This window comes from Colossoma macropomum, unplaced genomic scaffold (genome assembly GCF_904425465.1).
Source record: "Colossoma macropomum unplaced genomic scaffold, Colossoma_macropomum, whole genome shotgun sequence".
Taxonomy (NCBI): Eukaryota; Metazoa; Chordata; class Actinopteri; order Characiformes; family Serrasalmidae; genus Colossoma; species Colossoma macropomum.
In genome coordinates this window covers 17,379,537-17,395,143 of record NW_023494797.1, presented here as the reverse complement: position 1 = coordinate 17,395,143, position 15,607 = coordinate 17,379,537, and the positions used below count along the sequence as shown (strand labels likewise).

The following is a 15,607-nucleotide window of genomic DNA, read 5'->3' as shown; positions in this document are numbered from 1 at the left end:
TTGTTCATTTATTTAAATTCTAATTTAAATTCAAAACCGCTATTAAATTATTTATTTTTCAGCCCTCAACATCTAAATATAATCATTTATTCAGTGGTCAGTGAGTCACTCTTTCCCTTTATTCCAGCTTCCATTCTTTTCAGGAGACTCACTTTCAGTTTCTCAAAGAATCTGCAGACACACCTCCAAAGTTCAGTCTTAGAAGCTGGTTGATCATTTTCTGAAGTAATCAAACACATTCAGTGGTGTTGAGGTCTGGACTCTGGGGTGGTCAGTCCACTGTTCAGCTTCTTTGTTTGATGTGTCCATCTCCTTTTCTCAGTGAGGTTCTTCTTGATCAGCTACACATCCTTTCAGACCCACAGCGCTGAGTCGTCTTCTCACAGTGGAAGGATGGACAGAAACACCTGTGGATGTTTTCAGATCTGAAGCAGCTTGATTTTCTCCTCTCTCTCAAAGATGAAAGCTTTAGGTGCTGTTTATCTGATGCGGGCAGGTTTGGGGTCAACCAGCTCTTCCAGGTGGTTGTTAGGAGCCACATTTTCCCTGGAGCTTTTTTCATGATGCAAAGAACACTTTGGGAACACAAGGGGTTTTTTTTTCACAGTTCCATATAGAACCATTGAGGAACCATCGTAAGTGTAGAAAAAGGATTTTTCTTTTTCTGTTTAAAAAAAGCTTTTGTATAAGGTGAATATGCAAAATGTTGTTTTACATAAACTGGGCATTTTCCTACATAGTGAATACATTTTCAGGAAGAAATGTCCAAAAAGCCAGCCTTCATATTCACACCCACATTTACCCAGCACAGCTCGGCTGATGTCCTGTCTGATTCTGGCATCCTCAACTTTCCGGGAGTGGCTGTAATTGTGTCTAATGAGAGTTTTACTGCTTTACTGCGGCTCAAACAGCAACACATCAGTCCACCACTGCTGTTCGTCCCTGCCATCAAATCAAGGTCTACGTGGCTCTGAATGTACCCTAATGGGCGGGAGAAGATTAGAAGAGGCTCTGAGTTCTGTTTCCTGCTTCAGGCGTTTGAATTGTACTTTCAGAGAGACAGAGCGTGCAGAGAATGAGCAAAACCGTCCCAGGTCCACCTCTGTCCACTTCAGCCACACACACGTACAGATCATCCTCAGATATGATACCTGAAAGGATTTCCGGGGTCATCTGAGAGAATAGAGGGTGTGAAAGGCAGAAATAAAATGAGCCAGGCAATTACAGGCCTTGCATGGCTGTCAGCCTCTATCTCTCCAAAAGTGTCTAAATTGCGGCTCTCGCCGCTCCCCATGACACCAGCTCCACTTCCAACAATTCAGCAGGCAATCTGAAGTAACCTAAATAGCCTCCGTCCTTCTGTGAATTAGAATTTGTATTGCCGCTGACCTCATCGCTTCCACCGCGTCGCCGCTTAAAACACAATGCTCAAATCAGACGGCCTTGATGATGGGATTTAGGCATTCGAAGAATACACCACTCAGGGTCAAATGCACAGGCAATTAACGTGATGATTCATTTCCTTTGGCGTTGTTTGTTGACTCTTGATGCCTCTCCCTTTCTTTTTTCTCCTCCATCCATCTTTCCACCCCTCCAGGACGAGGTGAAGAATGAGATTGGGGTCATGAACCAGCTAAACCACGTGAACCTCATCCAGCTGTACGATGCGTTTGAATCTCGCACCAACCTCACCCTCATCATGGAATAGTAAGTAAACCTTCCTCATTAAACTCTTAAAGGTCTTTGTGTGCTGCTTTTGCCGTCTTTTTAAAAAAATCAGCTCGAGCAGCCAACGGCATGAGCGTTTTTCTGTGCTGACCAATCAGATCAAAAGGAGGATGAGCCAACAGTGGTAGTGGCAAATCAAAATTAGTGCAACATGAACAAAAAGCTGATTTTTTTTTATGTGTAGCTCGTTTTTACCAGCATCTTGGGCTGTTTGATTGCAGAAATTATGGATTCTGAGTACAAGCGATGGGAATCGATGGTATGGATTCCACACAAAAATCTCGATTCCAAAAACCAAGACATATCAAAGGACATCTGGCAAAAATAAAGCATACAATCTTAATTATTTTTAATTATATTTGACCTTAGCAAGGAAATTTGGAGAGCTAACGCTATCTTAATAAACTTAGCTCGTTAATGCACCAAACTGGGTTTTGATTTTTCTCAAAAGGCTGAAAATCGAGGAATGAATTGTTTTTCAGGATCGACTCCCAGCCCTACTAGCACACACTGCTAGTTTGTGTCTAGTCCTTCATCAGGACGCTGCCCACAGGACACTGTTCGCTGGATATTTCTGGTTGGTGGACTATTCTCAGTCCAGCAGTGGCACACACTAACATGCCATCACCACATCAGTGTCACTCATGACTTAAAGGAGCACTCCAGCCAAAATGAAAAATTTACCCCTTGCCTTGTATCTGTTGTAAGCATGCATACATGCCTCTTACAGCAGTGCCACAGTAGGGTGGGATTTTCTGGTTTAAAGACTAGAATATTCCACCTTCTGATGACGTATCTTGAAGGTGGGAAGAAATTTTGAATCAGTCAAACAGATGAGAATGAGGGATACAATGCTGTCCTATAGAATGTTATACAACATTACAAATAACATGTGAAATGGTAGTTTTAGGCTGGAATGCCCCTTTAAGTTTGCATTGTCTTTAGTATAATTACTGAATAATACATCTTTGGATGTAATAACAAGGAAATTTTATGGGATAAAAGGTTAACTGGTATTGAACTTTTCCATTTCGTGGAGTTTCTTCACATTTAAAAGAACTGTTCTTTAAAGAATCATCCACTGGAAGATCCTTCAGGGAATCAGCAGTGGTTCCTCTATGGCGTCGCTCCAAAAACCCTTTTTGCACTTTTTTTAACGCTTTAACCCAGACATGTCAAACTGGGGGCTCTCCGAGCCAAAATGCTGTGGCGATTACCGTTTACTGTCTCTACCACTGAATTCAGTTCATGAAGGCCTGGCTAATAAGCTGATGGGCTGAATCAGGTGTGTTTAATGAGGCTGTGCGCTAAAGTCTGCAGTGGTTTGGCCTGCGAGGACTGGAGCCTGACGCATGCTCTGACCCATGGATCCACACTTCAATTCCACATATAACTACAGAATGTACACATCAGTTTCACAGCAGTTACTGAACAATTTATAGTAGTTACTAAATAATCTAAATTGGGAAGTCTAGTAAGTAAAGATTGAGATCTGATTTCTAAGCCTTGAATACAATGAGTTACGATTCTACAGAGACAGACAAGGAAGAAAAGATGACTGTCGTTTTATTTTAGGTTGGAGGAATAAGAAACACCCTTCATTTAGAACCTCTTTCTTCATATGGTGCTGTAATGAATGCTTTAGCTCATTAGTGCTTTGATGCTGGATCTGACGCCGTCCATTAGAGCTTCATTTGCAAGACAAATTTCCTTTCACTGACCATGTTTTTCAGCAGCACTTCTCGCTGACAGGAACTAGGCGCACCCACACGTTTCACTTCACACCCGTGTGGTGCTGTGTCATCTTCACTGCCGAGTTAATCAGACAGGACAGCGCAGATTTGCTCTGGTTATGATACTGTAAGCTTATTTCTGAATGCTGCATCAAACGATAAGCCGGATTGTTCCATAAAACACACTCGGCCCCGAGCCGTCCTGTTGCGGACGTCACCCAGCAGAGTGGAGGCGGGGGTTTTTTTTGGCCCTTGCTTGATGTCTCTGCACAACAAAGAAGGCGTCGCTTCTGAACAAAAGACGCAACAAGCCGCAAATTAATTTGTCACTTCTGTCTGTGTTGTGTGTTGAAGCGTGGAGGGGGGCGAGCTGTTTGACCGCATCGTTGACGAGCATTACCAGCTGACGGAGCTGGATGCGATCGTCTTCACCCGGCAGATCTGTGAGGGCGTCCAGTATCTCCACCAGCAATACATCCTGCATTTGGACCTGAAGGTGAAATGACAACCCAGCCAAACATAACCCACCTCAACCCAGCTTAACAATTCGGGTCAACTCAACTCAATTCAGTTCAGCTCAATTTAACCCAACCCAACTTAGCTGGGCTCAAGTCAACTCAACTCAGTTAATCTCCACTCAGTTCAGTTCAACTCAACTCAACCCAACCCTGCCCAGATCAGCTCAATGCAATTCAACTTAACTCAGCTAAACTCAACTCAGTTCAGTTCAACTTAATCCATTCCAGTCCAGATCAACTCTACTTATCATAATTCAGTTCAACTCAACTCAATTCAGTTAAACTCAGTTCAACTCAACCCAACCCTGCCCAAATCAACTCAATGCGATTCAAGTTAACTCAACTCAATGCGATTCAGTTAAACTCAACTTAATTCAGCTCAATTCAACCCAGCCCAAATCAAGTTAACGCAACTCAGCTAAACTCAGTTCAGTTCAGCCCAGATCAACTCTACCAGCAGATTTGCTCTGGTTATGATAATTTGCTCTGGTTATCATAATTAAGTTAAACTCAACTCCGTTAAATTTAACTCAATTTGGTTCAACTCAACCCAGCCCAGCTCAAATCAACTCAAATAAATTCAGTTCAGTTAAACTTAACCTATCCCAGTCCAGATCAACTCAAATTATCATAATTCAGTTTAACTCAACTCAGCTCAGTTAAACAGCACTGCTGTGACTGATCCACTCCTATCAGCGCAACACACACTAACACACCACCACCATGTCAGTGTTACTGCAGTGCTTAGATTAATCCCAGGTCACTGAATGAATGTGGGTCACTTTATTGATCCATTTGCCTGTAGGAAATACAGAATACAGTACAATAAATAAATATAATATATACACACACATACATTCACAAATGCACTGTATAACTAAATGTACAGGTTATTGACAGCAGTATAATTCAGGTGTGCAACAGATGTGAATGAAGTCAAAGGCCAGGTTCCGCCGGCAGGCCCAAAGTTTTATTACACACTTCTAGTCGTATGCAAAAGTTTGTGCCCCTGGTCAAATTACACATTTTAGTGATTTTCTAAGTAATTATAAGTTAGCACATCCTCTACGGAGAACACTGTACATTTTAATGCACAATTACTGTTTGCTTGTTGATTTCGACACATTGGAGAAAAATATAAACATAAAATGAAGTCATGGACAAACATTATAGCACATTTTATGTTCTATGCTTTCCAATCTGTTAAACTCAGCAGATAAGTAGAAACTGTGTGCTAAAGATCACTGTAAAAATAGTGTAGTAGAGCATTAAAGTGAAGATACTGAATAAAAACATTACACAGTGATATAAAGCATGAAGCTTTCAGTACAGTCAGTACAAGTAAATGACAGCTACTATTGTTAAAGTATTCTTTACATTAAAATCATCACTTTTCATTTTGTTTTATTTTTGTTGTAACATATTTTATTTATTTATTATTTCACAACAGCCTGAGAACATACTGTGTGTTAACAACACCGGGAACCAGATCAAGATCATTGACTTTGGACTTGCCAGAAAGTAAGTGTGGAAGCCGTTCTGCTGTTCTTCGCTCGGCCGCTGGGCGCTTCACTTACAAAGAGACACGTTTGTTTACCTCTGATGTTGTTTGAGATGCTGCAGAAAAAGCTCTGCGTTTGTCTGTAATTATACTCCTCTGCACTTCTCTCTCGTCCACATGAGAAATCCGTCCGCTCTGATTCACCAGACCAACACAGGTTTATCATCCTGCCCCCACACCCGATTTAGTAACCATGACCACCGTCACATCTCCGCCTACACCGTTTTTCATGAAAAAGACTGACATGAGGAGATCACGTGAGCAATTTGGGCTTCTGTTGAGCTTTTAGAGAACAATTACGCTGTAAGGTGCACACTGTATTTGTCTGTATTTGTCTGCAACTCTGAGTCATTGGCCCAGATTGCTCTGTGTTACAAAACCGTTTCTTGCGAATCCTTTCATGAATGTTCTGAATGCAACAAATGCTCAGTTTCTCCTCATCAGCCTCCAGATTATGTAACATGTTAGATATAACTGAGTGTTTACATCAGCAGCAGTGTCAGTACAAGTTGAGCTCTGTGGATTTTGCGGAATTCCTTTCATAATGTATTTAACATCCACTTTGTACTTGAATAGGTTGGAGATTTGCTGTTAAAATGTGATGTGATAACTTTTCTAAAAGACCGGCATCTAATTTGTTTTTTGGCCTTCGTTTGACGGCAAACGTCTGGCTGTTTCTCTTCATCACCAGGTATCGTCCCAGAGAGAAGCTGAAGGTAAACTTTGGAACCCCCGAGTTCTTGGCGCCGGAAGTGGTCAATTACGACTTTGTGTCGTTCCCTACAGACATGTGGAGTGTTGGCGTCATCACATATATGCTGTAGGTTCACATCGGCGTTAAAGTGATAGTTCAGCCCTTCCTTAAAAAATAACTGATCATCCAAGACATGCTTGGTTTACTTCTTTATTTTTGTACTGGAACTAGAAACCAAATAAAGCTTATAACTGTCTGGTAACGTGGTGCTAACTGCGTACCTGAATCATCACATGCTTATATCAAAGCAAGTCAAATTGTTAGACACACTGTTATAAATGGACAAAAGTACATAAATGCAGGATTCAATGCGGTGTCAGGAACCACATAAGAAAGTTTAGCAAGCCTGTCTCGCACCCAAAACTCCTATTGGGGATCAATACAGCATATCCATCCATCCATCCATGTGATATTACTATGAGTTTATGAGGCGTGCCTAACACTAATCAGTCGGTAATGGTTACTTTAAAAATGTAATAATCTGATTTCTTTCCATTCATTTTGGTTTATTTGTGTCGTATAATTAAATAAAGAAAAGAGAGAAACTATTTAAACAGGATGAACTTAAGAACTTAAACTTCTTAAACTTTGCCAACAGTAATGCCAGGGTTTGAATTTGGAGGGCTGAAAGGGTGTCCTGTGGGGGCATCTAATTTCCATGAATAAAATGTGAATTACCTCTTTAAATGAATGCCCTCACATGAGGTGAGGTGAAAATCTTCTTTTCATTGTAATCGTGTTCAACAACACTCCTTCCCCCTGGTTGCTCTGGTTTAAAACTGGAGAAGTGTAAAGCTTGAGCGTATCTCAAACCGACAAGAAACTCTCGCCAACAAATGTTTTTGTTAGAAAAGGGTTTTCATTTTAGTCTGTTTGAGAACATGAGATGGCAAAATGAATTGTAATTTTTCTTTCTTTTGGGACCCAGCAAACCTTTGGTACCTAAATAATACATATTTTAGTAGATTGAATATAAAAAAAGCTGGCTTTTACATCTGCTTGCTGTGGCTTGTTGTCAGCATCTAAAGGCCACCACACAGCGTCATGTAGCAGGTACAGTACAAAGCAAAGCTATACCACATAGAATGCACCACAGTCAGAGCACGAGTTCAATGTGAGTTCAACATTTACACTCTTTTTAAATACATTTAATGTAAGAAAACTTGCATAAATTACATAATGGAGTTCATTTATCATGTTCAGTATGAGGTAACTAACTCTTCACAAGCTGGCTTCGATCTTTGGAGTTGAAAGACATGAGGTGAAAAAGACAAGGCTGTAATGTTGGCTGAGGTAACAGCATATTAACATTTGTACGTGTATCAAAAAGACTTCACTGTCTGTCGATTAAAGCCACACGTGATCTACTGGGCCTTTTTGTGGTCTGATTATGGGTTTATGTAACGTAGTAATGGTAAAAGCTGAGGCACACAGAGAAATTGAGCAGTGAGGAGTTGCTGAGGGCTGTTATGCCAAGTTAAGCTAAATCTTTCTCATGTGGTAAAAGATAAAATCTGACAGTATCAAATCCTGCAGTTTAGCTGGTAGAAACTTTTACTGGTTACTAATTATAACAGACACATTTACCTTTTGTATCCTGAATATGTAATATATGCTGTTACTACAAGCATAAGCTTTCATTGCTTGCTAGCTACATTAGCCACACATCGCCAGTGCAAAACTAGAGAAGCAAACTTCCAAAAACAAACGTGTCTTGGCTGATCGACTATGTTTGGGTTAGAGGGGAAGATTATGTATATATGATGTTTGGCTAGACCGTCATATTAAACTGGCAGCGTCTTATCTTTGGCTGAATGTATGTTATGGATGCATGTCTTCGATCTTAAAGCTGACCTTTACTTTAAAATATGCATTTCATGTTCCAAACAGTCCAAGTAATGTTCTGTACAGTGAAAAACGCAGTGACTCAGATGGAACCATATCTGAGAATGTTATTGCATCTGAGGAAAGAAAATTTTATGATAGCAGCAAAAAGCATCTCTCTCTCCTTCTCTCCTTGAACTAAATAGAGGATCTGACTGCACTGAATTGGATATTGCCCTGCTCTTTCTGACTTCTAATGTCAAAGAGATCAAAAAGGAAATGCAAATGCCAAGGCCATGAGAGGTGGACATCAGAGACTGAGAGCTGAGAGCACTCAGTAATTCTCTAATGAAAGGGCACCAGTCTCTCGCAGCAAGTTAAGAGGCCCAGAAAGCACAATATCTACTCAACCCCAATCACACAGCCAACAACAGAGCAAGCCTCAGCTGTGGTCTCTGTGCCCTCTGCTTGTCCAAAACACACCCACACATACCTCACCTCACCTCATCTGACCTCAAACTGTGGTCTATAAGCCAGTATTTCCCAATCGTCATCATGTATCCACTTGCAGTTCACTGTTTTCCTGCTCTGGCACACTTGATTCAACTTAAGTGTGTTAAATTAGAGCTTAATTGGGCCTGAAAAATTTATCCGACCTGGACATAGTCTGAGAACAATTCTGTCTGATCCCGACTGTATCCCGACAATTCTGTCTGATCCCGACTGCATCCTGACAATTCTGTCTGATCCCTACTGTTTTCCGACAATTCTGTCTGATCCCGACTGTTTACTGACAACTCTGTCTGAACCCGACTGTATCCAAATAATTCTGTCTGATCCCGACTGTATCCAAATAATTCTGTCTGATCCTGATTGTAGCCTGACAATTCTGTCCGATCTTAACTGTATCCTGATAATTCTGATCCCGACTGTGTCCAAATAATTCTGTCTGATCCCAACTATAGCCTGACAAAATTCTGTCAAAATCTGACTGCAGCCTGAGAAAATTTTATCTGAATCTGACTGTAACCCAGACAAATTATGTCTGAATCTGATTAAAACCCAGAAAAAATTCTTTCTGAATCTGACTGCAGCCCAACAGAACTCTGTCCTGACTTGCCTGTAGACTTTGTGAACCTAACTTGAACACGATCAAAACCAGCTGAAGACACATTCCTAAAATTAGCGCTTACTAAACGGCCTTAGCGACAGTGACGGCTGTCAGAAGCTTTGTGTTAGAGCAGGAAAACCCGCTTCAGATCACAACATGTTTGTCTATGATCAGAACCGGGTCATGTTGCTATATGCCTAACCCTCACATGAGTAAAAGGTCAAAAAATCCAGTCTTCTATAGCTGACCTCAGTTAGTTCTCAATGATTCAGTTAGTGCTAATGACCTGCCAGCTGTCTGAGGGGCTTTAGAGGGTCTTGCCTGCACCTACACAGCCTACATCATGACATCCTGGCCCTAAATCACTCAGTGCTCTGGCGAGATAATTTAATTACTACTCTTCTATTTAAAGAGAAGTACAATTTATACTTGCATGTGTTTTTAATGCACACAGCTAATATAATAATATTTGTCGTATAATAACCCATGGCCTCGTTTTTAAGTGTATTATAGGGCTACTGTTGCACACAGCCTTGATTTTGGAGAGAGGGCCATTGAAAAGGTGATGCTCAGTTGCACAACCACACGCCGAGCCCTTTGAAAAGGGTTCTGTTCTTATCTAGGTCAGATTATGTTCATTTTGTTTTTTAGCCTTTGGAGGACAATTATATATAAACTTTCTCTTTTTTTTCTTCTTTTCTTGATTAAACTTCTGCACCTAGTTGTTTTTTTCACATATTTTCTTTTGTGCACTAAAGAAACAAGTTTTATTATGTGCACATGCACAAAACCACCTACTGTCCAAACCTAATAATATGCAGGTTTCCACAAAAATGATGTGAAATGGAGAAGCGATTACTTTTCCTACTGGAGAGGAACCTTTTGGAACATCATTTGCTGTATGCTGGGATCTGCGTACAATTACTATTGAATTTGTCGGTGATTTGCTGATAACTGGTTGCTAACGTGTTAGCAACATATCAGCTAAATTAGGAGCATTTATCACAAGGTTGGAACAAAGTTGTTTGTTCAGGTTTGCCACGTGGTTATAAAGGGCCTTTTAAATGGATAAATCACAGTCTGTCACATTTCATATTACATAACAGTCCTTTGTCACCTTGTTCTAATGTTCTGTGTATTTCATGTTTTTTTCTGCAGTTTAAGTGGCCTTTCCCCATTCCTGGGTGAAAGTGACACAGAGACCATGAACAACATCCTTCATGCTAATTGGGACTTTGATGCTGAGGCGTTTGAAAATGTGTCAGAGGAAGCCAAAGATTTCATCTCCAGACTTCTCGTACCAGCCAAGTGGTAACAACTCTGCTCTTTATTTGCATTCTGCTGAAAAATATGGACACTTTTGGACACTGTGTACATACATATATACAGCCACTGCGTTAAGAACATCCCCCTTGGATCTGCACTCTGTCCATTTTATCAGCTCCACTTACTATATAGGTGCACTTTGTAGTTCTACAGTTACAGACTGTAGTCCATCTGTTTCTCTGCATACTTTGTTAGCCCCCTTTTACCCTGTTCTTCAGTGGTCAGGACCCCCATGGACCCTCACAGAGCAGGTACTATTTGGGTGGTGGGATCATTCTCAGCACTGCAGTAACACTGACGTGGTGGTGGTGTGTTAGTGTGTGTTGTGCTGGTCTGAGAATAGTCCACCAACCAAAAACATCCTGTGTCCTGTGGGCAGCGTCCTGTGACCACTGATGAAGGACTAGAGGATGACCAACACAAACTGTGCAGCAGCAGATGAGCTATCGTCTCTGACTTTACATCTACAAGGTGGACCGACAAGGTAGGAGTGTCTAATAGAGTGGACAGTGAGTGGACACAGTGTTTAAAAACTCCAGCAGCACTGCTGTGTCTGATCCATTCGTACCAGCACAACACACAGTAACACACCACCACCATGTCAATGTTTCAGTGTTACTGCAGTGCTGAGAGTGTCACTGCAGTGCTTAGTATGCAGAGAAACAGATGGACTACAGTCTGTAACTGTAGAACTACAGAGTGAAACTATACGGTCAGTGGAGCTGATAAAATGGACAGTGAGTGTAGAAACAAGGAGGTGGTTTTAATGTTATGGCTGATCAGTGTATATGGTTATATAGGAGAATATATGAGTAGTTAATCAGTGTTGTTTTCTTCCATTGACATTGATATCTGAGTATCTTATTGTGCCCATGCAGTGCCTTACAAAAGTGCTCCAGCCCTTAAAAGTCATCATCACAGATTGTTCCAGCTAGTAATTAAAGTAAATCCTGTCAAATTTATTATTTGTCTGCAGATTAAAAAAAAAAATAAACCTGAAAAATACTGCTAGCATAAGGATTCAACCCTTTCAGACTAGTAAATTTAGTCTGTTGCACTAACTTTCTACCAGCTTTACACTCTATTTGTTTACACTCGTTCTTATTGGCAGACGCGCTCCAGGTTGTTCGGGTGGGTTGGATGGCGCTTGCGGGCTGCAATTTCCAGACAGTGGCACAGATTCTTAATTGGTTTGAGATTTGGACTTTGACCTGGTCATTTTAGAACATTCACCTTTTTGTTGTTCAGCTGTTGTGTTGCTATGGCATTGTGCTGGGGAATCATTGTCCTTCTGAAAGGAGAATTTTCTCCTAAGCTGTAGCTTTTAAGCAGACTGTCGTAGGTTGTCTTGCAGTATCTCCTTGCATTCCGCACCTTCCATCAGTTCCTCCATTTTAACAAGATGCGCAGTTCCCACTGAAAAAAAGCATCCCCACAACAGGATGCTGCCACCGCCATGCGTCACTGTCGGGCTGGCATTTGTTGAGGAATGGACAGTGTTAGGTTTGTGCCACACACGGCATTTTGAAGCTCAGTTTTTTTGTCATCTGACCACAAAATCTCATCAGTCACTGTGATGCTTTCTGTTAAACTCCAGATGTGTTTTGATGTGATTTTTCGTGAGTAATGGCTTCTTTCTTGCCACCCTCTCATACAGCTCAGTTGAGTGCTGAGCTCTTGATATTGTTGACTGATATATCTTCACTCCAGTCTCAGACACTGAACCCTGTTCATAGTGACTGTTGGCACCACAAACATTTCTTCTATTGTTACAAGCTTGACATCATAACAATAGAAGAGCGCTTTTTAGAGCGCTATATAGAACCTTACACAGCACGCTCTCCGTCAATCCGAAGAACCATTTCATGATGCAAAGAACCCTGTAATGTTGCAAAGGGTTCTTTGAGTGTTCATGGTTCTATATTGAATCATCATTTGTGTGTATAAACAGATAATTACAGCTATATTATTTATCAGTGAATATCTTCTTGTTGTTGCCAAAATAATTAAAATGTTCCTTAAAAATACTTGAAGTAATAATTGGAAAATACTTAAAATAACTAAACATCTATGAAAACATACCTTTTGTGGTCTAATTTATGCATTGCTAAAGTTGTTATTGTAAAATAACCAAACATGTTTAAAAAGGCAAAGAGATATAGCTGTAGCTAGCATACAGCTGTATGCAAAAGTTTGAACACCCCTGGTCAAATTCCATGTTTTGTTGGTTTTTTATAAGTGTAAATAAGTTACACCTCCTCTACAGAGACACACATTTTAGTGCACAATTACTGTTTGCTGAATTTAACATATAGGGGAAAGAATAAAATGTAAAAATGTGGCCTTTGCAAAAATAATAGCACATTTAATATTTAATGTTTTTATTTTTTCCAATATGATAAGCTTAGCAAATAAATAAAAGTTGTGCACTAAAATATGCAGATTTTTTTTATTGTTGTAGAGAATGTGTTGTTTATTATTATTAAGTGTTATTTTGGGACTTATTGTCACTTAGAAAATCAGCAGAACATGTAATTTGACTCTTGCAAACAATCATATAAACAAATAAAGGAGATGGTTAAAGTAGCAGCCATAATAAGCTGCATGTTGTAGTAAGTATAGAATATGTAATAAGTATAGAACGTATAGAATATAGAATATGTTCTTGAGCACAGCTCACAGAACTCTTTATTTACTCATTTATCGGCAGTATTCAGGCTGAGGCCTGTCTGTGATCTGGCTTATTTTCTGGGTTGTTTTTTTGGAGCTGTGAGTACGTCAGCCTGCCGGGGGGACATGCCTGCTCCCACCACTCAGCTGGCATAAGACAATAGAAGGCTGGCACAGCAGGGGCCAGAGAGGGGCCACACTGAACAGCAACCTCTCCAGTTAATGATCCGCTAATCTGTGACAGGGGGCACTTAGTGACGCAACACATACTCACGTTTAAAAAAATTCTGCTTTCACCATGGCGACATAATCTTATCATTATCTGACTAAACATGGCTTTTTGTGACACATACAGATGGGCAGCACTTCAACAGCAAGGATTTGAAATTCATTTTAACTGAACTCTCAGTGCTTCTTCATAGCAGCTCTTCATAGACTGAACCAGCTTTATCTGTGGAAAAGTCAGAGAAAGCCTTTCATTTAGTTCACTTCCAGTCAAAATAGTCATTTTTAGGAGATGTTTCTGAGGAGATTAGATTCTGAGGACATTAGGAAGGAGAAAGTCAAAGTGAGAAAAAAGAGTTTCCAGAAGTGGAGAGTGGAAAAAAAAAGATTCCTAACAACCACCTGGAAGAGCTGGTCGACCCCAAAACTGCCCCCATCAGATAAACAGCACTTAAAGCTTTCATCTTTGAGAGAGAGGAGAAAATCAAGCTGCTTCAGATCTGAAAACATCCACAGGTGTTTCTGTCCATCCTTCCACTGTGAGAAGACGACTCAGCGCTATGGGTCTGAAAGGATGTGTAGCTGATCAAGAAGAACCTCACTGAGAAAAGGAGACGGACACATCAAACAAAGAAGCTGAACGATGGACTGACCACCCCAGAGTCCAGACCTCAACACCACTGAATGTGTTTGATTACTTCAGAAAATGATCAACCAGCTTCTAAGACTGAACTTTGGAGGTGTGTCTGCAGATTCTTTGAGGAACTGAAAGTGAGTCTCCTAAAAAGAATGGAGGCTGGAATAAAGGTGAAGAGTGACTCACTGGACACAGTAAATACTAAATCATAGTTAATTGTTGAGGCTTCTGTTTAGTTTTCAGTTAAATATGTTTCCGGTTCTTTTTCTGAAACTGAGAAAATACTAATAGCCATTTTGAGTGGAAAAACAATAAAGGCTGGTCTCTGAGCTTTGCAAAGTACTATACATTTAGAGTGTGCTATTCATCATCATCATCATCATCATCATATTAAACCGCTTGGTCCAGGTAGGGGCGCAGTAGTAGTAGGGAAAGCAGAGAATCCCAGATAATCCTGTCCTCCAGCTCATTCTGGGGGACCCTGACCCTCGGGATATTTGCCAATGTTCTGTAAAGCTTGTCCAACCTTGCAACAGTAGCTATGAAATAATGCATTTTGTGGGTGCAACACTGATCAGTTATACAAGAGTGTCCTGCAATTTGTATTTTTGTCTTAAAAATGTGTTTCTTTGACAGAAAACACTGGTGGTGTTTTCATACTTTCCAGTTGCAATCATTGGATTTAGACACACTCAGTTTAAAACAGTCATTTCCTCAAGAACTCTCACTGTGCACAGGAACTGGTGAGTAAGTGTGCCAGAGCGATTGGGCCGCATGGATAGCGTGCCTGAATTGCGGGGGGAAGGCCCGAGTTTAATTTGTGTGTTGTGACAGCTCTGTCACGGACGATGTGCTGATGGCGTTTGACTGTGTGGATTGTTACAGAGCCGTGGAGAGCCCTCGCTTCCGGCTGTGTGTATTGTACTTGATGCTGGAGGATCACGACCCCAGACTGAGTGAGCTGAATTCTGAATAGTGTTTACTGAGGCGGAGAGAACACTTTGCCTTCACTCTGCGTCGTGTGTTACAGGTCACAGAATAACAAAAAACCTATGGGTACATATACAGTGCCCTCCACAAACATTGTAAGGCACCCCTGGGAATCCCGAGCAAAATGAAGTGTAAAAATATTCTTAATTACTTATTCTATTTGATCTTTCATTCAAAATATTTGCAAAAATCTAACCTTTATTTAAGGTATAGTGATTGAAAGAAAAAAACTAAATTGTCATGAAAAAAATAGGTTTCTTAAATCTATGTGTGCAACATTTATTAGCATCGCTAGAAATTCAGAAGAGTGAAATCTAACTGAAGTGTATTCCCAATTCATATTTTTTATGTTTCAAGTTTTCCTGAGCGATTAGGAACACTTAAACTGGCGGCCATGACTTCCTGTTTCACTGGAGAATATATATGAGATGAAACACAGGCCAAATTGCCTCAGTCATCCATTGTTGTGAGAAAGACTAAAGAAAACAGCAATGATGTCTGCTGGGAAGAGGACGTACGTCTCAACTGAC

General features: G+C 40.6%; 1 protein-coding gene across 1 annotated transcript in view; it reads left to right on the top strand.

Annotated features, from left to right (window-relative positions):
* mylk3 (myosin light chain kinase 3) overlaps nucleotides 1–15,607 on the top strand; it is a 49,807-nt gene that overhangs the window by 28,320 nt on the left and 5,880 nt on the right. Inside the window, exons 7-11 of the mRNA XM_036583895.1 lie at nucleotides 1,598–1,707; nucleotides 3,816–3,957; nucleotides 5,430–5,500; nucleotides 6,232–6,360; nucleotides 10,388–10,540. Coding sequence (XP_036439788.1) covers nucleotides 1,598–1,707; nucleotides 3,816–3,957; nucleotides 5,430–5,500; nucleotides 6,232–6,360; nucleotides 10,388–10,540 — 605 coding nt within the window. The remainder of the gene's footprint in view (nucleotides 1–1,597; nucleotides 1,708–3,815; nucleotides 3,958–5,429; nucleotides 5,501–6,231; nucleotides 6,361–10,387; nucleotides 10,541–15,607) is intronic.